At 43.4% G+C, this 18,793-nt stretch overlaps 3 protein-coding genes across 3 annotated transcripts; 2 read left to right on the forward strand and 1 right to left on the reverse strand.

Moving 5' to 3' along the window:
• The first annotated feature begins 2,836 nt into the window (after nt 1–2,836).
• Nucleotides 2,837–12,457, forward strand: LOC119124622 (rhombotin-1-like). Its single transcript, XM_037254766.1, has 5 exons — nt 2,837–3,160; nt 9,921–10,134; nt 11,279–11,404; nt 11,785–11,893; nt 11,956–12,457. Exons 1-4 carry the CDS (start codon nt 3,139–3,141, stop codon nt 11,888–11,890), a joined length of 468 nt encoding a protein of 155 aa, XP_037110661.1. The 5' UTR covers nt 2,837–3,138; the 3' UTR covers nt 11,891–11,893; nt 11,956–12,457.
• Nucleotides 12,458–12,808: 351 nt separating this feature from the next.
• ric3b (RIC3 acetylcholine receptor chaperone b) lies at nt 12,809–15,219 on the forward strand. Its single transcript, XM_037254762.1, has 6 exons — nt 12,809–13,042; nt 13,529–13,767; nt 13,921–13,999; nt 14,081–14,174; nt 14,247–14,383; nt 14,508–15,219. Exons 1-6 carry the CDS (start codon nt 12,925–12,927, stop codon nt 14,939–14,941), a joined length of 1,101 nt encoding a protein of 366 aa, XP_037110657.1. The 5' UTR covers nt 12,809–12,924; the 3' UTR covers nt 14,942–15,219.
• A 105-nt stretch (nt 15,220–15,324) lies between these two features.
• On the reverse strand, nt 15,325–18,217 carry psma1 (proteasome 20S subunit alpha 1). The gene is made up of 10 exons (XM_037254764.1): nt 18,118–18,217; nt 17,290–17,334; nt 17,105–17,206; nt 16,879–16,982; nt 16,712–16,800; nt 16,522–16,592; nt 16,312–16,441; nt 16,014–16,093; nt 15,806–15,910; nt 15,325–15,577 (listed from the first exon to the last, which is right to left on the reverse strand). Exons 1-10 carry the CDS (start codon nt 18,118–18,120, stop codon nt 15,491–15,493), a joined length of 816 nt encoding a protein of 271 aa, XP_037110659.1. The 5' UTR covers nt 18,121–18,217; the 3' UTR covers nt 15,325–15,490.
• Nucleotides 18,218–18,793: the final 576 nt, after the last annotated feature.

Below are 18,793 nucleotides of genomic sequence, written 5' to 3' on the forward strand. Positions count from 1 at the left end.
CAGTCATCGGTATCAGGTATTCGTCATTTATAAATCTTTTACAATTAAATTAATAATAAATCAATGAAATAAATATTGTTAGAAAATAATTAAAAAAAGATACTAAATGTCAAAACAACATGCCATACATTTATAAATACATAAATTTTCTTTTCTACCCCGAAAAGAAATCCTTTATAAAGTCTCTGGGGGGAAAAAAAACATCAAAGATCCGCCCACATGCCGTTTGATTGACATGTAATTTCAGAGACGGCCTGCTGCACAAACCAAGATGTGATTAAAAACACAACACACACACATTTAATGCAAAGCTATCACCTCTTTTCCCCCTATTTTCGCCATAATACTATGCTGGTGTTTCTAATTTAAGTCCCTTCATGTTTCTTCCCCTTCAGCGTGATGTTTTTCCTCCAGACAAGATGGAGACGGCGCCTCCAAGCGTGGCCTTGAAGCTTCAGGTCAGTGCTCTTATTTGGCCCCCGTGAGGAGGAAGAATTGCTTTTGGCTTCGCTGAGGACAAGCCCGCCGACCACGGGGGGATTGGATGGTTGGCGGGACGCAGCGCCAACCAATCAGGAGGGCCATCGATCAGTTCCCCTTAATCTCACAGCTGGTGAGCACATCCTCCGCCGCGCCAATCTCACAACTCTGCAGCCTCCGACAGCAAATTGGATAACTTCCAAAAGACGGTAATCTCTATCGAAATGGATGCGGCTAAATCAAGATTGTTGCCTCGTCTCTTCTCTATCCAGTCCAAAATATTGGCTTTTGGAGAAAATTCAGATCCTGCTGCTCGGTAGACAATTGTCATTAAAGGTCTCAAGAAACCGTGACAGAAAAGACAAACAAAAAATCTGCCATTGGAGATTTTGTTGGATTGTCACAAAATTTCAAGCATCAAAACATTTGAGTTTTCATCATTTCATGTGGGTGGAGAATGGCGGCAATATTTGATGACTCATCATTTCTTCAATTGCACATGGCAGAATTTTAGGAAAATTCAGCCCCCCAAAGCCAGTTTCACTTTGCATCATGAAATTTGGGAGGCAAGTAGACCCACAAAAAAAACCCGCCCATTTTGTTTTTTTGAAGCTGCTCTTTTAGAATAATTTTTCTAAAAAGTCTTTCAAAACCAAACTTTTTTTTTTTTTTACATTGTTTCAAAATTCGAAACAATACAGTATACTGGAAAAATGGATGATAATACATTGTAGGAATTTTTAGTTTTTGTTGGCCAAGCATGGCAGCCAAATTTGATGATTCGGCATGTCAGAGCATTTCTTTTCACTTTCTGTAGGCGGAATGTGTTCCAGAAATCTGAGAATGAAGCGGGGCGCCACTAAAATGACATTGATTGATAGTGTGACAAAAACAGCGGTGTAGTATTCGCACGCACGCGCACGACGGGCAGCTGCTTTGAGGTGAGCTCACCAAACATCGTCTATATTTGTCTCTGCCCTTTGTTTTCCCCCCACACAGGGGACACGAGCAGATGGCCAAAAAGCTTTTTTCTATTTCCACTGGCTGCTAATTAGCGCGCTAACCTCGGATCACCTTTAATGTCAGCCACAGACAGCTCTTAGCGCAATTAGCCTAATGGCGCCCCTGCGTCTCCGAAAAGGCCGCCATGTTAAGCCATGTTATGGTACTGAGGTAGATTCCAGGTAATGTCTATATTTTACTTGACTATTTTTCCGACTTTAACTTCTCCACGCATTCAACAATACAGTCCACACAATTATGATACTAATGCAAAACAATCTAAAATATATTTTTTTAGGTACAGTGCCTAAGTGCTCTTGCCAACTCAGCGTTCAGGCTTGCGTTCAAAATAATGACGCGCCAACCATTTGTCATGGCCATGGTGATTACCAGGAGAAACTATTTAATTAGGCGCATTAATAATGGAGTTAATTAGCTCCCGTGTGGGCCGCAAACGATGATGAGAGGGGGAAAAACCGGAGCTCGGCTTGCACCTCATCAGCTGATTAATTAGCGCGCCGATGCTTGAGCGCCTTGACGGCCTACATGCGATCAGATGAGAGGCCGCATAATGAGAGTACAGTGGGTCGATGGTGCTGGTTAATTAGTGCGACCTGATCCGGGGGCCATGTTGTTTACGCCGCGGCGTCTAATGAGCTCGGCCGAGAGGCTGCGTGGCATTCGTCTGACGTGAAAATCATTGTCGTGTTCCGATAATCTATCTGCAAGGGCTAATAATGCGCTCAATGGTAATGATAAGTAATGACCTCAGCCCACTTTGTCCTATTTAGAGTCTTGACTCAGGAATAAAACGATCCAAAGTACGTCTGCGAGTCCCAAGGCTGTTAGGGAATCTAAGTTGCTTTATTTAATAAGGTCATGTCGATCTGATGTGAAGGGCTGCAGTGTCGCACCACATCCAGCAGATGACACTGTGTTGCAAAAGGTCTGTACGGTATTCACGAAGCCCCAAATTTGTGACGACTATTACACCGGTCATTAATCTCGCACCCCCGGGCGGTACGCGCCGCACACTTCCGACTCCACCAGTGACTTTTTTTCCTTTTTTTGCGTAATGCTAAATATGTGCCTCTAGTAGCCCGATAGTTGACCATCTTTGGAGTGCGACGTTGATGCCAGAGCGCCCCGGAGATAATTGCTGTCCTTGGAGTTGAATAAGCTCATTCTAAAGCACCTCAGGCCGCGGCAGTCCTGGTGTGTGACTGCGTATTGAATAATTGATTCAGGGAGGGGGTGGCGGGGGTTACTATCAGAGCTGAGCATAATGACTTCATATAATTAGAGTGAGAGAGCGAGAGAAGGGGAGAGAGAGAGAGAGGGGTAAAGTTCTAGAGGGGGTGGAGGATGGATGCATTGCACAAAGCGGCAACCTCCGCACATGAAGGAGGAATGCTTGAGCACTGACATCAGCTCAGATAAGATGCAACATTTGGAGGACGCAACATTTGGAGGAGGAGGAGGAGGCTGGAGGGGAGCTGAAGGGGAACTGGTGGTCTGCCCCGTAAAAAAACAAACGGCGTGTGCCGCTTTGCCTCAGACTGAAGCTACTTTCACGCTTGACAAAGTTTTTTTTTTGGAGGATCGATTGCTTCCCGGGACACAAGAGTGGAGACGGTGCGGTGCTTGGAGAGAAGGATGTTGCTGGACAAGGAGGACAGTGAGTGATTATCTCTTTGTGCTCATTTTGTGAAAGTCGAGTGCGGTCGCCACTGTATTAGTTGCAGGGAAGTTGACTCTATTCATGAATGAATAAATGAATACCTTAGACATATTTGCGTGAGTTATGTCTGTAATATTTCTCCCTGTAATGTCTGGAAGACAAAAGTCTGTCTTCTCCAATAACGACCCCAGAAATAACAATGTTAATAATTCCAATAAAAGATCACTTTATATTTATTTTAAATCAGGAATGAAATAAAATCTATGATTAGAGTTGCCTCATGGAAATGTATTTCCACAAAATTCAAAACAGTGTCACAAGGCACGATGTCTTGCAAGACCTCTGCAAAGAGTCAGTTTCGAAAAGGATTTCTTTGGCTTTTTTGTGATGCTAATCACTAGGGGTGTAAATCGCGGGTTTTGTAACGATACGATATCATATCAATACAAAGAGCCACGATATGATATTTGCCGATATCATAAAGCCTGCTGTGATTCATTCACGATACATCACGATATAGAGCTCTACGATCGATATAGAACAATATCCTGATTTATAACAATTCATACGCAAAATCAACAAGGTACTGCAAACTCTTTATTTAGGAAATTACAAAGTGCTTCCAAACGAATGACTTGAAGCCCAAAGGGGAGCGAATTTCCTCGTCTTCTTGGACAGACACCAGCCATAGCACCAGCCCAGGAGCCGCGTAGTTGTCGGCTCCCCTTTCACGTGCCTGCTCTGCTCACAACACAACACGCCGCGCACTGCTCCCGGAAAGAGGAAGCAAGCAACAATGAACTGGATTTCAAAATAAAGTCGCGGCTAATGTCCGAGGTCAAAAACGGGCGATATAGATCGATGTTTACGTAGCATCGATGCCAACAAATCGTAGAGCATTATATCGATTAATCGATGTGTATCGATGAATCGTTACACCCCTAGTTTCAAACTACTTTTAGGGTTTCTAAGAATAGGATTTCTAACTAGGCTTTCAAAACTAGGGTTAGGGTTTCCGACCAGGGTTTCCAAGGAGTTTTGCCATTGCTAATTAGGGTTTCAAACTAGGGTTAGGGTTTCCGACTAGGGTTTTAAACCAAGGTTAGGGTTACAAACTAGGTTTTAAAGCTAGGCTTAAGGTTTCCAACGAGGCTTTCAAACTACTTTTAGGGTTTCTAAGATTAGGGTTTCTAACTAGGCTTTCAAAACTAGGGTTAGGGTTTTCGACTAGGGTTTCCAAAGTTAGGGTTAGGATTAGGGTTGGGGTTAGGGTTTCTAACTAGGCTTTCAAAACTAGGGTTAGGGTTAGATTTAGAGTTAGGGTTAGAGTTAAGGTTAGGGTTAGAGTTAGGGTTACTAACTAGGCTTTCAAAACTAGAGTTAGGGTTAGGGTTTCTAACTAGGCTTTCAAAACTAGGGTTAGGGTTTCCGACTAGGGTTTCCAAGGAGTTTTGCCATCGCTAATTAGGGTTTCAAACTAGGCTCAGGGTTTCCGACTAGGGTTTTAAACCAAAGTTAGGGTTTCAAACTAGGTTTTAAAGCTAGGGTTAGGGTTTCCAACGAGGGTTTCAAACTACTTTTAGGGTTTCTAAGATTGGGGTTTCTAACTAGGCTTTCAAAACTAGGGTTAGGGTTTTCGACTAGGGTTTCCAAAGTTAGGGTTAGGGTTAGGGTTAGGATTAGGGTTGGGGTTAGGGTTTCTAACTAGGCTTTCAAAACTAGGGTTAGGGTTAGGGTTAGGGTTAGAGTTAGGGTTAGGGTTAGGGTTACTAACTAGGCTTTCAAAACTAGAGTTAGGGTTAGGGTTAGGGTTTACTAGGCTTTCAAAACTAGGGTTAGGGTTTCCGACTAGGGTTTCCAAGGAGTTTTGCCATCGCTAATTAGGGTTTCAAACTAGGCTCAGGGTTTCCGACTAGGGTTTTAAACCAAAGTTAGCGTTTCAAACTAGGTTTTAAAGCTAGGGTTAGGGTTTCCAACGAGGGTTTCAAACTACTTTTAGGGTTTTCGACTAGGGTTTCCAAAGTTAGGGTTAGGGTTAGGATTAGGGTTGGGGTTAGGGTTTCTAACTAGGCTTTCAAAACTAGGGTTAGGGTTGGGGTTAGGGTTTCTAACTAGGCTTTCAAAACTAGGGTTAGGGTTAGGGTTAGGGTTAGAGTTAGGGTTAGGGTTACTAACTAGGCTTTCAAAACTAGAGTTAGGGTTAGGGTTAGGGTTTACTAGGCTTTCAAAACTAGGGTTAGGGTTTCCGACTAGGGTTTCCAAGGAGTTTTGCCATCGCTAATTAGGGTTTCAAACTAGGCTCAGGGTTTCCGACTAGGGTTTTAAACCAAAGTTAGGGTTTCAAACTAGGTTTTAAAGCTAGGGTTAGGGTTTCCAACGAGGGTTTCAAACTACTTTTAGGGTTTCTAAGATTGGGGTTTCTAACTAGGCTTTCAAAACTAGGGTTAGGGTTTTCGACTAGGGTTTCCAAAGTTAGGGTTAGGGTTAGGATTAGGGTTGGGGTTAGGGTTTCTAACTAGGCTTTCAAAACTAGGGTTAGGGTTAGGGTTAGAGTTAGGGTTAGGGTTACTAACTAGGCTTTCAAAACTAGAGTTAGGGTTAGGGTTAGGGTTTACTAGGCTTTCAAAACTAGGGTTAGGGTTTCCGACTAGGGTTTCCAAGGAGTTTTGCCATCGCTAATTAGGGTTTCAAACTAGGCTCAGGGTTTCCGACTAGGGTTTTAAACCAAGGTTAGGGTTTCAAACTAGGTTTTAAAGCTAGGGTTAGGGTTTCCAGCGAGGGTTTCAAACTACTTTTAGGGTTTCTAAGATTGGGGTTTCTAACTAGGCTTTCAAAACTAGGGTTAGGGTTTTCGACTAGGGTTTCCAAAGTTAGGGTTAGGGTTAGGATTAGGGTTGGGGTTAGGGTTTCTAACTAGGCTTTCAAAACTAGGGTTAGGGTTAGAGTTAGGGTTACTAACTAGGCTTTCAAAACTAGAATTAGGGTTAGGGTTAGGGTTTACTAGGCTTTCAAAACTAGGGTTAGGGTTTCCGACTAGGGTTTCCAAGGAGTTTTGCCATCGCTAATTAGGGTTTCAAACTAGGCTCAGGGTTTCCGACTAGGGTTTTAAACCAAGGTTAGGGTTTCAAACTAGGTTTTAAAGCTAGGGTTAGGGTTTCCAACGAGGGTTTCAAACTACTTTTAGGGTTTCTAAGATTGGGGTTTCTAACTAGGCTTTCAAAACTAGGGTTAGGGTTTTCGACTAGGGTTTCCAAAGTTAGGGTTAGGGTTAGGATTAGGGTTGGGGTTAGGGTTTCTAACTAGGCTTTCAAAACTAGGGTTAGGGTTAGGTATTTTGAGTTTGGGTTAGGGTTACTAACTAGGCTTTCAAAACTAGAGTTAGGGTTAGGGTTAGGGTTTACTAGGCTTTCAAAACTAGGGTTAGGGTTTCCGACTAGGGTTTCCAAGGAGTTTTGCCATCGCTAATTAGGGTTTCAAACTAGGCTCAGGGTTTCCGACTAGGGTTTTAAACCAAGGTTAGGGTTTCAAACTAGGTTTTAAAGCTAGGGTTAGGGTTTCCAACGAGGGTTTCAAACTACTTTTAGGGTTTCTAAGATTAGGATTTCTAACTAGGCTTTCAAAACGAGGGTTAGGGTTTCCGACCAGGGTTTCCAAGGAGTTTTGCCATTGCTATTTAGGGTTTCAAACTAGGGTTAGGGTTTCCGACTAGGGTTTTAAACAAAGGTTAGGGTTACAAACTAGGTTTTAATGCTAGGGTTAGGGTTTCCGACTAGGGTTTTAAACCAAGGTTAGGGTTACAAACTAGGTTTTAAAGCTAGGCTTAAGGTTTCCAACAAGGCTTTCAAACTACTTTTAGGGTTTCTAAGATTAGGGTTTCTAACTAGGCTTTCAAAACTAGGGTTAGGGTTTTCGACTAGGGTTTCCAAAGTTAGGGTTAGGATTAGGGTTGGGGTTAGGGTTTCTAACTAGGCTTTCAAAACTAGGGTTAGGGTTAGACTTAGAGTTAGGGTTAGAGTTAAGGTTAGGGTTAGGGTTACTAACTAGGCTTTCAAAACTAGAGTTAGGGTTAGGGTTTCTAACTAGGCTTTCAAAACTAGGGTTAGGGTTTCCGACTAGGGTTTCCAAGGAGTTTTGCCATCGCTAATTAGGGTTTCAAACTAGGCTCAGGGTTTCCGACTAGGGTTTTAAACCAAAGTTAGGGTTTCAAACTAGGTTTTAAAGCTAGGGTTAGGGTTTCCAACGAGGGTTTCAAACTACTTTTAGGGTTTCTAAGATTGGGGTTTCTAACTAGGCTTTCAAAACTAGGGTTAGGGTTTTCGACTAGGGTTTCCAAAGTTAGGGTTAGGGTTAGGATTAGGGTTGGGGTTAGGGTTTCTAACTAGGCTTTCAAAACTAGGGTTAGGGTTAGAGTTAGGGTTAGGGTTACTAACTAGGCTTTCAAAACTAGAGTTAGGGTTAGGGTTAGGGTTTACTAGGCTTTCAAAACTAGGGTTAGGGTTTCCGACTAGGGTTTCCAAGGAGTTTTGCCATCGCTAATTAGGGTTTCAAACTAGGCTCAGGGTTTCCGACTAGGGTTTTAAACCAAGGTTAGGGTTTCAAACTAGGTTTTAAAGCTAGGGTTAGGGTTTCCAGCGAGGGTTTCAAACTACTTTTAGGGTTTCTAAGATTGGGGTTTCTAACTAGGCTTTCAAAACTAGGGTTAGGGTTTTCGACTAGGGTTTCCAAAATTAGGGTTAGGGTTAGGATTAGGGTTGGGGTTAGGGTTTCTAACTAGGCTTTCAAAACTAGGGTTAGGGTTAGAGTTAGGGTTAGGGTTACTAACTAGGCTTTCAAAACTAGAATTAGGGTTAGGGTTAGGGTTTACTAGGCTTTCAAAACTAGGGTTAGGGTTTCCGACTAGGGTTTCCAAGGAGTTTTGCCATCGCTAATTAGGGTTTCAAACTAGGCTCAGGGTTTCCGACTAGGGTTTTAAACCAAGGTTAGGGTTTCAAACTAGGTTTTAAAGCTAGGGTTAGGGTTTCCAACGAGGGTTTCAAACTACTTTTAGGGTTTCTAAGATTGGGGTTTCTAACTAGGCTTTCAAAACTAGGGTTAGGGTTTTCGACTAGGGTTTCCAAAGTTAGGGTTAGGGTTAGGATTAGGGTTGGGGTTAGGGTTTCTAACTAGGCTTTCAAAACTAGGGTTAGGGTTAGGTATTTTGAGTTTGGGTTAGGGTTACTAACTAGGCTTTCAAAACTAGAGTTAGGGTTAGGGTTAGGGTTTACTAGGCTTTCAAAACTAGGGTTAGGGTTTCCGACTAGGGTTTCCAAGGAGTTTTGCCATCGCTAATTAGGGTTTCAAACTAGGCTCAGGGTTTCCGACTAGGGTTTTAAACCAAGGTTAGGGTTTCAAACTAGGTTTTAAAGCTAGGGTTAGGGTTTCCAACGAGGGTTTCAAACTACTTTTAGGGTTTCTAAGATTAGGATTTCTAACTAGGCTTTCAAAACGAGGGTTAGGGTTTCCGACCAGGGTTTCCAAGGAGTTTTGCCATTGCTATTTAGGGTTTCAAACTAGGGTTAGGGTTTCCGACTAGGGTTTTAAACAAAGGTTAGGGTTACAAACTAGGTTTTAATGCTAGGGTTAGGGTTTCCAACGAGGGTTTCAAACTACTTTTATGGTTTCTAAGATCAGGGTTTCTAACTAGGCTTTCAAAACTAGGGTTAGGGTTTCCGACCAGGGTTTCCAAGGAGTTTTGCCATCGCTAATTAAAGTTTCAAACAAAGGGTAGGGTTTCCGACTAGGGTTTTAAACCAAGCTTAGGGTTACAAACTAGGTTTTAAAGCTGTTAGGGTTTCCAGCGAGGGTTTCAAACTACTTTTAGGGTTTCTAAGATTAGGGTTTCTAACTAGGCTTTCAAAACTAGGGTTAGGGTTTCCGACCAGGGTTTCCAAGGAGTTTTGCCATTGCTAATTAGGGTTTCAAGCTAGGGTTAGGGTTTCCGACTAGGGTTTTAAATCAAGGTTAGGGTTACAAACTAGGGGTGTAAATCGCGGGTTTTGTAACGATACGATATCATATCGATACAAAGAACACGATACGATATTCGCCGATATCTTAAAGCCTGCTGTGATTCATTCACGATACATCACGATATAGTGCTCTACGATCGATATAGAACAATATCCTGATTTATAACAATTCATACGCAAAATCAACAAGGTACTGCAAACTCTTTATTTAGGAAATTACAAAGTGCTTCCAAACGAATGACTTGAAGCCCAAAGGGGAGCGAATTTCCTCGTCTTCTTGGACACTAGCCATAGCACCAGCCCAGGAGCCGCGTAGTTGTCGCCTCCCCTTTCACCTGCCTGCTCTGCTCACAACTCAACACGCCGCGCACTGCTCCCGGAAAGAGGAAGCAAGCAACAATGAACTGGATTTCAAAATAAAGTCGTGTCTAATGTCCGAGGTCAAAAACGGGCGATATAGATCGATGTTTACGTTTAGCATCGATGCCAACAAATCGGAGAGCATTATATCGATTAATCGATGTGTATCGATGAATCGTTACACCCCTACTAATCACCCAAGCACAAATGAAATATATTGAAACTTGGGAAATACTGATCTGCCATTAAGGTACAAAGTGGACGAGAGCCATTCTGTGTCAACCAATCAATGAAGAGCAACGTGTCTAGCTCCACCTAAAACAATCTGCTCACTGGAGCAAAACTTTCCCTGCAGTGAACCCAAGTCTCTCGTCTCTCCTGTTGCCTAGGCGTGTCCCTGGTGTCCCTCCAGTCCAGAGAGAAGGCTCGAGGCTGTGCTGGCTGCAACGGGAGAATCAGGGACCGCTTCATGCTCCAGGCGCTGGACTGCTATTGGCACGAAGACTGTCTCAAGTGCGCCTGCTGCGACTGCCGCCTGGGCCGAGTGGGCTCCACCCTCTACACTCGAGCCAACCTCATCCTCTGTCGCCGGGACTACCTTAGGTACCATGTCCAGGCACAGACAAGCAATGGACTGGGGGGGTCTAGGGGATCCCTAACCTTAATTCTAACCAACGGACAATTTAGCAGTCCTAAATGAAACCAACAAGCATGTTTTGAAAATGGATTAAGGAAAACCCCAATGCTAGCATCCAGATACTTTATGACGAAGATGAACCAAGTATCAGCAGATAGTTCTGCCCAAAACAACAACATAAATGTCCTTCTTGTTTCAGAACCTACAAAATAGTTCTTAAATCCCCGGCACGTCCCAAGACCACCAACACCTTCCTTTGAGAGGCATAAAACCATCGCTAATCATCATCGCAAGTGTAGCGCTATCTATTATGATACGGTGGTTGTTTCCCGGACGACTCCGCTGAGACTTCTTTGGGGAAATAACGAGCTCAGCGGTCAGCTGCACACCTCCTGATTCGCCGAGCTCATGTGCTGTCGGGCCTGGCGCGCACTCCATCTGGATTTGCTGGCCGCTAAGTCGCTCATTAGCCGCACGCCGCACTTAGCCCAGCAAAAAGCCCCTTTTGACGGTTAAATTGGCTCCGTCGCCTCCTGCTTTTCTCGTCATGGGCCCGGCCCGGAGCCCTTTGAAGAGCGGGATTAGAACCATGTGATTTCTTTTAATTGGGCCATTAGCGGAGAATTAGCATTGAGCCGCATAGCCTCGTTAAAAAGGGGGCAGAGGGAACAGAGCCCACCAGGTGCCTGATGCTCGTTAGATGAGAACACGGCAGTCGGCGCCGCTCTTTTTTTGTTCCCTAGAATGGACGCTCACTCGTTCGTTCGCTTGTTGACCTTCTGCCGCTTGCTGGGACTCATCAAAATGGAGGATTATCATCACATGTGGGGTTCATATGTGTTTATCTTCATGTGTAAAAGCAGCAGCGGTGACGCCACTAATGAGTCACCACAATAGAATTTCAAACTGTACTATTTGATAATGATGACCTACTTCTGTCCTCCATGGCAATTCAAAGTTTGTTAGATAAACAAGTTATGGTTTAGAGTTTAATAGGTCCACATTAAAAAGGGATTTTTTTTTCTTGATGAGGAAGAATAGTATGACAGATGGCCAGACCAGGCCTGGTACCGAGTATGTGACTAACTTCAAGGTGTTTTTCCTGTTCAGGCTCTTTGGCGTGACGGGGAAATGCGCCGCCTGCACTAAGCTGATCCCCGCCTTCGAAATGGTGATGAGGGCGCGCGACAATGTTTACCACTTGGATTGCTTCGCCTGCCAGCTCTGCCACCAGAGGTAACATTAGCATGCTGGTTAGCCATTAGCGTGGCAAAGCACAGTTATGGGAATTCTAATTGGGATCTGGATCTTGTATGTCATTTATGATTAATCCACTGATTAGCATTGCTATGCTAGCATAGATTTGTGGAGTGGTGCTCGGGGATAGTATTCTGCATTTTGCTGAGGGGAGAAGGTTATTATGTTTTAATCATGTACAACTCATCCGTATTTTTCAGTGAATTAAAATTGCTATCACTAATAGAGCGGTTTCAAAAGTTGTCAACATTGACTGTGCTGTGTAAGATGTGTGCATCAGCAGGGACACAGCTTCTGGAGTTTAACAGAAGCTGGTTGCAATAAACTTGATTTCATCATCAATAAATGCCCATATGCAGGTTTTGTGTGGGCGACCGCTTTTTCCTGAAGAACAACATGATCCTGTGCCAACTGGACTACGAGGGCGCGCATCTTAATGGAGAGGCAGAGAGATTGTCGCAGTGACAGGTAACTAAAACGTTCTATTCCATCATGCTCTGAACTGGTCACATTTCTGTTGCTTATTTCAGGTGAAGAGGATGAATGAAAAGCATTTTGGACATTCTCCAGCTCGTTTTTGAACTTTTTGGGAGTGAAACATGTCCGAAGCGATGATGATGTCAACGCATGGACGCAAACTAAAAACAAACTAAAGGAGCAAGCACTTAAAGAATGGCTCTCGAGCTACAAGAGTGCTGCGTGGACAAGTTATCAAGTCCTCCTCTTTGTGTGTTTTTTTTAAAAATAAAACTTTATTTAATGTTGAACTCACACACAAAGAGCAACAAAACAAACACTGAGGACATTCAGCGTTTTCCTCTTGCCACCAAAGATGCTTTCAACTGTGTTTATTTGGTTGTTTTTTATCTCAACTCAATGAATGCCATCAACATAGTTTAGCTAATAATAAGAATGATGTATTAAAGACTTGTGTACTAAATTAACAACTGAAAATTTCCTTAAAGCAAAATAAAGGAATAATAATTCTTGAAATGTAACGTCATTAAAAAAAACAACTATGGACCAAGTTGACAACTGAATCTGTTTTAAGTTTTAGATAAAATAAAGTAAAATAAATGAACAATATTGCATTCAAACTTATTTAATTTAATCTTCAAAATAATAACGTAAAATGAAGCCATAAAAATTAAAAAAGATAACTTGGATAGTATTTTGAATCTGCCATCTTTATATTTCATTATTTTCGAATTTCACCCCCCTCCCCCCAAAAAAAAGAAATAAAATGATTATATTATTACTACTGTTCTGTTACAATTACTTTTATTATTGACCAGTGAGGGCTTTGGAAGCTGAGCGGAATTGTCGTTAGGCTTCTGAGGCGGCACTTTGGCGTCATCTAGCGGCAAGAGTTAGACATTGCAAGAAATAGCTCACTTCCGGTTGCAATAGGAAATCCAATCGAACCAGTGACCACAACAAGAAAGGGAAAGAACCGCCGCAATCCCTTCTTCACGTTCTACTTCGTGGTTGTGTTCGTCATGGCGATGTCTACCTTCCAGAAAGTGACGCTTGCCACCTGCCTCGTGCTTTGCGTGGCCCTGCTGCTTCCCAGGATGCTGTTGTCTCGCGGGAGGAAGGACGCTAGCGGTAGCGAAGGTGCGTCGCTCATGGGACTTTTTATCCCGGCTAAAATGTCGACGTGTGTGTCCAAATAGCTGTCCATTTATTTATTTATTTTTAACAAAGGTTATAAGTAGCGATGGTTCAATCTCCTTGTAGTTACACTCTCCTCCCTGAGGAGGAGGGGGGCGCCAAACGTTTCAGGAGCACCCCTAAGTGCTTTATTGACCTTACGACGTATTTGTAAATTACATTTTTGTGTTTTCATGGGGCTCTTTCATTTTTGGGGCTGTAAGGATGTTACCCGTCCTTGTCTTTTATTGTAACATGTTCGTTTAAAATTAAAAGTCTCATTAACAATGTATGTACAGTAGTTTGAATTTGGGACTTATTTTGTCAGCATTTCATAGAAAATGAGGGAAAACAATGATTTTGCAGTCACTTATATAATAAACATTCCAGAATTATATTTTTGAAGTTAATTTGACTGTGTATAATAAACAAATGGTCTTACACGTGTAGGAGGTCAGTTCCCACCTATGGTGCACCGTCACATGGTCTCGGACGGACGAGGCCAAAGGGTGGCAGCGGGTTCAGGCACCTCGTCCAGGACCCATAAGGCAGAGAGCAGCACCACCCGGGCCAAAGGTGCAGGAGCAGGAGGCGGGCTAGGAACGGCGGCCAAATCCAACCTAGCGGGACAAATCATTCCTGTCTATGGATTTGGGATTTTACTCTACATCCTCTACATCCTCTTCAAGGTCTCTTATTTTACAATGCATGCACTCTTTTTCCAGACTGACACAGTCAGTGTGTTAAAAAGCCATCATGTGAACAGTGATTTTTTTGAATTTAAAGAAAAAACATATATGAAGTTATTTGAGGCGCTGATATGTGTTTGCATGTGTGGTCAGATCACATCCAAGGGGAGCAGTCAGCCTCCATTGGGCAGATTCTCCTCGGTACGCTCAGAGAACACCAAAAGGAAGATCAGTGAGTTATGATACCCACTAACTAGCATCCACATTATCAATCATATTATTAAACAGCTCAAACATGTCATTTCCCCTTTAGCCGACTTTGAGCTGGTTCAGCTGCAGGAAAAGCTGAGGGAGACGGAGATGGTGATGGAAAATATAGTTTCCAACGTGCACCAAAGCTCTGACAGGTGCTTGTGAATAGAAAGCCAGTGCTGACATGCCAGAGATAGACAGTAAACATTTTTGTATCTATGTTGTAGTGCCAGTAAGGGAGTGAATGTGGACCAGGAGAGTCTCCTGCAGCAGCTGACAGAAATAACTCGCGTGATGCAGGAGGGGCACCTGGTGGAGGGCGTGGCAATGCCCAACAACAACCACCAGGGACCCTGGAAAGAAGGTACAAGACTTCAGCGAAGTGATTAGACTTCATGTCTGTCCAAGACCACTCAAGCATATCAAAATATTAGGAACAGCTGTACAACTATATGATGAATCTTACCATATGTTGTGTTGCATCTCAGCTGACGACAGGGATCCTCAAGACTTGCGGGAGCATCCTCGCTGCTGCTGTCAGCATTCTCCTTGTGGAGCACAGACACAAGCCGGGGAAGATGACAGCAGTGACCGGGGAGAGAACCATTCCGTGAGCTTTACAGGCACACACCAAGCCGATAATGAACCGGGTGCCGGTTCGGGAGGTGAGGAGGACCTGGACACAGAGCTGGAGGAGGTGTACCTGAGTGAGGAGCAGCAGAGGGAACGTGAGTACGAAGAGGAGATCCAGCTGGGCGTGCCTGAGGAAGAGTTGGCGGGCGTGCTGAAGGAGCTCGAACTCACCTTGAAGATGACGTCTGTCATGGAGCGAGAGAAAATGGACCGCCTGGAATCGAGCGCCTTGCCCGGCGGCGGTCCCGTTAGACGGCGGAACAAAAAAACAAGCAAGGAGTCTCAGTGACTTCTCACTTGGACGATGTTTTGCTTGAGGAGAAACTTAACAGGCATGTGCCCAAAATTCTGCATGGATTTCACAACCTTGGACTTTGCTTGATAGCAAATGCAAAGTGGTGTCCAATTTTTTCTCAGAGGGCGGCGTCCAGAAAAATCCAAGAATCTCTGGGCCACTATGAGATTCTTTCACTTTTAAGGGGAGCGCTTCAAAAAACTGCACCAAGTATTCAACCTTTTTTCAAAATGCGTGCAAGCTTTCAATAAATATTCCCTATTTAAACTCCACATTTTAAGTTTCATTTTGAATTTATTAGTGGGAACGAGGATACTACAACCTAGGAGCTAATGCTAAATCTTTTTGTAATATGTGACAAATGTGCTGGGAACAAGTGACTTCAAAAAAGGGCCGTTTATTTTTGGAATACAGGGTTCATCCTACCCGTACAAAAGCTCTCACTGACCTATCCTGGCAGAATATGTAGGGGTCGACGTTTTTAGGCAGGTGGCACATCTCTAACATTACGCCTCACAAACAGGAACTGGCTCAGCGTTGGCCTCAGTGTTCCATGGGCTCCTCGGGCGCGGCAACGGCACCGGCGGCGTCGGCACTGGCGTCGGCGTCATCATCTGCGGGCGCAGCCACCTGACACATCAAAAACATTTATCAAACCACTAAGGCTTTCCTTATGTTACTAAAGGCTGAAAGGCTAGAATATCACACGCTAACGCTAACCAATTTTTGACCGAGCAAAAACCCCAAGACAAAAAACACCATCAAAAGTTAAAACAAAACCAACGCAAAATGAAATGACTTCACGGATCTGTAGTAGATGAAATAATGTGTGCACTGGCATGAAATCAACATCACGACCTTCCTCTGCGGCCTCTCCTCCAGACCCTCCAGGAAGGGGGCCACGTCGTCATCGTCGTAGATGATAAACTCCATGTCCTTACCCACAATGCCGATGGAAACATTCTGAAAACGGATTCATAAAAATAGAAGGATTCCATGATATTAAAACGCGAGGTAAAAAAAAGGTAATGTGATAGAGAATCAGTAGGGGGCAGTGTGTACGTACCTTGGTAGTGAGGTCCTGCTCAGAGGGGAGGGTTTCTCTGAGGGCTCTCAGCCCATGCTGGACCAGCTCATTCAGATTACCTGAACATTAAATACAAGTTCAAATGCTCACATGCTAAGAGTTGATATGCCAACACATAGCATGCCATTCATGATAAAAAAAAATATATATATATATCTGGTAAGTATGCCCCACAATGAACAGGGGTTCATTGTACTAAGAGCCATGGTGGTAATGTGATTAGGCGGCCTCCTAAGAAGCTAATTTGCACTATTGTGTTATCTGAGGTGAAGCTCACAGTCTGCAAACTTGTCCATGCATCTCTCCAGGTAAGTGCGGGCCGACTGCGAGCGAGCGCCTATGGACATGGCCTTGCAGTCAAAGTAGTTGGCCGACGGGCACGTCTGGAAGATGTGGGGGCCCATGTCCTGATATATGCAAATAAACAAACACATTTGTGTTCAACATAAGCACGAGTCTTTGGGACAAAACATGCGAGTGGATTTACGTCGTAGCCGGCGATTAGCAGTCCAACGCCGTAAGGTCTCCTTCCGTATCGCTGTGTTGGGATTTGAGTTTCTGAGCTTGTGTCAAGGCTCTTTTGTGAAACCACTCAGCAATCACAGTGAACCCCCACCCTCCTACTCATTTGGGCTGTGCAGGAATTGAACACTGAATCATACTTTTCGTGAGGATACTGCTGCCAACAAGATGGACGAGCCGCGACGTGGGCAGGGGGCGGTCAAAGACGAATGTGGAGTCCAAACACTCTTGACGCATGAAGTTACTGCAAGTAAGAAAAGTAGTTAATGTGTGCGTGTATGATTTTGTTGTTGGTGCTTCTTGAAAGAAACATGCAACCTACCATAGCAGCCTGGCATCTGCAGTGAGTCCAGCGATGGAGATGCCGATATGGTTGTCAACGCGGAGAATCTTCTTCTGGTGGGCCGCCAGTTCTGACTGAGCTCTCTACACACGACACATACAATCGATCGAGTCTTCTATTGAGCGTAACCGATTGCCGTTGATAACTTGTTGCCTGCTGTCAACTGATAGTCACAAAAGGGGGCAAGTCAAAAGAGTCATTGTACCTTTAGCGCTACAAGGACTGCCAGGGTTTTGGATTTGAGTCCTACAGTGGCAGAGCCTTGCTTCACAGCCTCCATGGCATACTCAATTTGATGAATGCGACCCTGAACATATCAGCACCATCGTGAGTGACACATTCGGAATAGCATGTTTCTAATACACACAAAGAGACAAAAAGACAGCTCACCTGAGGGCTCCAGACGGTCACGTCGTTGTCATACTGATTGCGAAACTGCAAAAACAAAACAATACATATTGACACTACCGGACAATAAAACATTATATACAAGCCACAGAGTCTTACATAATTGTCTTGCATTGCCATGTCCCCCCAACTAAACCAAACTGTTGCTTCCAGACGCGAGCACGAGACTTTTCTATAAGGATGGTGTTAAGTTACAAGTTAAATGATTTATAATCGTAACACGAGATGCACCAAGGTACCGACATAAGTACCTTGCGGTTTTGACTCACCTAATTTTCAGAATATAGTGAAAAAAATAAATTGGGCTTTTCTCTATTTTACGCGGCCCTAGGAGGAAAAAATATATACCAGCCCAAGAGTAAAACAAAATGCATGTTAGTCTCCATTTTTCAAAGTTTTGTTGTCAAATTTAGATAATTAAAATCAAAACCGAAAGGACGCCTCAATGCTAACCTTTCACCATCGACCCGCTAAAACAAGTCATCTTGTCAAACAATGCCCAGTACAACGCAGTCTCTATGGACTCAAACATGTTTTCATGCAATCTTTATCAAAAAATAAAATTTTCATTGAGCGTGTGGAGGAGGCTTTGGCGAAGCTAACGTTAGCTCCAGCCGGCCAAGCTGTTTTGCTTACTCACAGTGGACCCAAAGTTGGCTAGCTGGCTAGCTAGCTAACGTTACCTACTGGCAAGTAAGCAATTCTAAGCTCATTTTAGGATAATCTACAAGTTAAAGCGACCCAATGACTTATTAAATGTGTACACGTTGTGTGTGTCATTTTGCCGGGCGACATTTGATTCCCACTGACCATATTTTCGGTTTAGCTTCGCCAGTCTACTTCTCCGCCGGATCCTTCTTCGCTCGATTGGTTTTCCTGACCACAGTGACGTCAAAGGGAAAACTAGTCGAGCTCCGATCTAAAATGACGACACAGCATTTGTGCTTTTTAAAAAATTATATGAAAGGAACCTTAGACAATTCAATTTTTTTTTTTTTACTATTTTGAATAAATAATGTGTGAAATCTTTTCACACTTTTCACACACCATTGAAGTAGTAACGCGTCAAATCAGCGCTAGGCGGCAGCACTAAACCAGAAGAAGACGGCACTTGGGGAAACTATTGAACAATGAAAAAAACAATTCTGGCTGTCCACGCCGCTGGGTTGAAATTCTTTTACAGAATTCAAATGATCTTACACAATAACATATTTTCTGTTGGTGCTAGAGCTCAACCAACAATTGCTCAGTCTTAAACGCGACATTTAACTGATAACTATAGTGTTTCTCAAACTTTTTTTCAGAAGTTACCACTGTAAATAAGCCATATATAATTATATGATACCACTTAAATTTGGAAACATATAACTGTGCAATCAATACTGTCTTTCTACATTTTAATAATTCACACGAGTTATTTCTGTGTCACAGGACTCCCAGTCAATACTTTGAATCAGCCCTCCAAAAGATGACCTTTAAACTGGAT

The sequence above is a fragment of the Syngnathus acus genome, chromosome 6 (assembly GCF_901709675.1).
Source record: "Syngnathus acus chromosome 6, fSynAcu1.2, whole genome shotgun sequence".
Taxonomy (NCBI): domain Eukaryota; kingdom Metazoa; phylum Chordata; class Actinopteri; order Syngnathiformes; family Syngnathidae; genus Syngnathus; species Syngnathus acus.

Excerpts from the sequence above, each read along its gene's own strand:
- LOC119124622 (XM_037254766.1), top strand. The coding sequence starts at position 3,139 with ATGTTGCTGGACAAGGAGGACA. Across the intron at positions 10,135-11,278 it reads TGTCGCCGGGACTACCTTAG|GCTCTTTGGCGTGACGGGGA; the intron begins GTACCATGTCCA and ends TTTCCTGTTCAG. Across the intron at positions 11,405-11,784 it reads TGCCAGCTCTGCCACCAGAG|GTTTTGTGTGGGCGACCGCT; the intron begins GTAACATTAGCA and ends GCCCATATGCAG.
- ric3b (XM_037254762.1), top strand. The coding sequence starts at position 12,925 with ATGGCGATGTCTACCTTCCAGAAAGTGACGCTTGCCACCTGCCTCGTG. Across the intron at positions 14,000-14,080 it reads GAACACCAAAAGGAAGATCA|CCGACTTTGAGCTGGTTCAG; the intron begins GTGAGTTATGAT and ends TTTCCCCTTTAG. Across the intron at positions 14,384-14,507 it reads CCAGGGACCCTGGAAAGAAG|CTGACGACAGGGATCCTCAA; the intron begins GTACAAGACTTC and ends GTTGCATCTCAG.
- psma1 (XM_037254764.1), bottom strand. Across the intron at positions 16,801-16,878 it reads GCAGATGCCAGGCTGCTATG|TAACTTCATGCGTCAAGAGT; the intron begins GTAGGTTGCATG and ends TCTTACTTGCAG. Across the intron at positions 16,442-16,521 it reads TGCTAATCGCCGGCTACGAC|GACATGGGCCCCCACATCTT; the intron begins GTAAATCCACTC and ends TGCATATATCAG.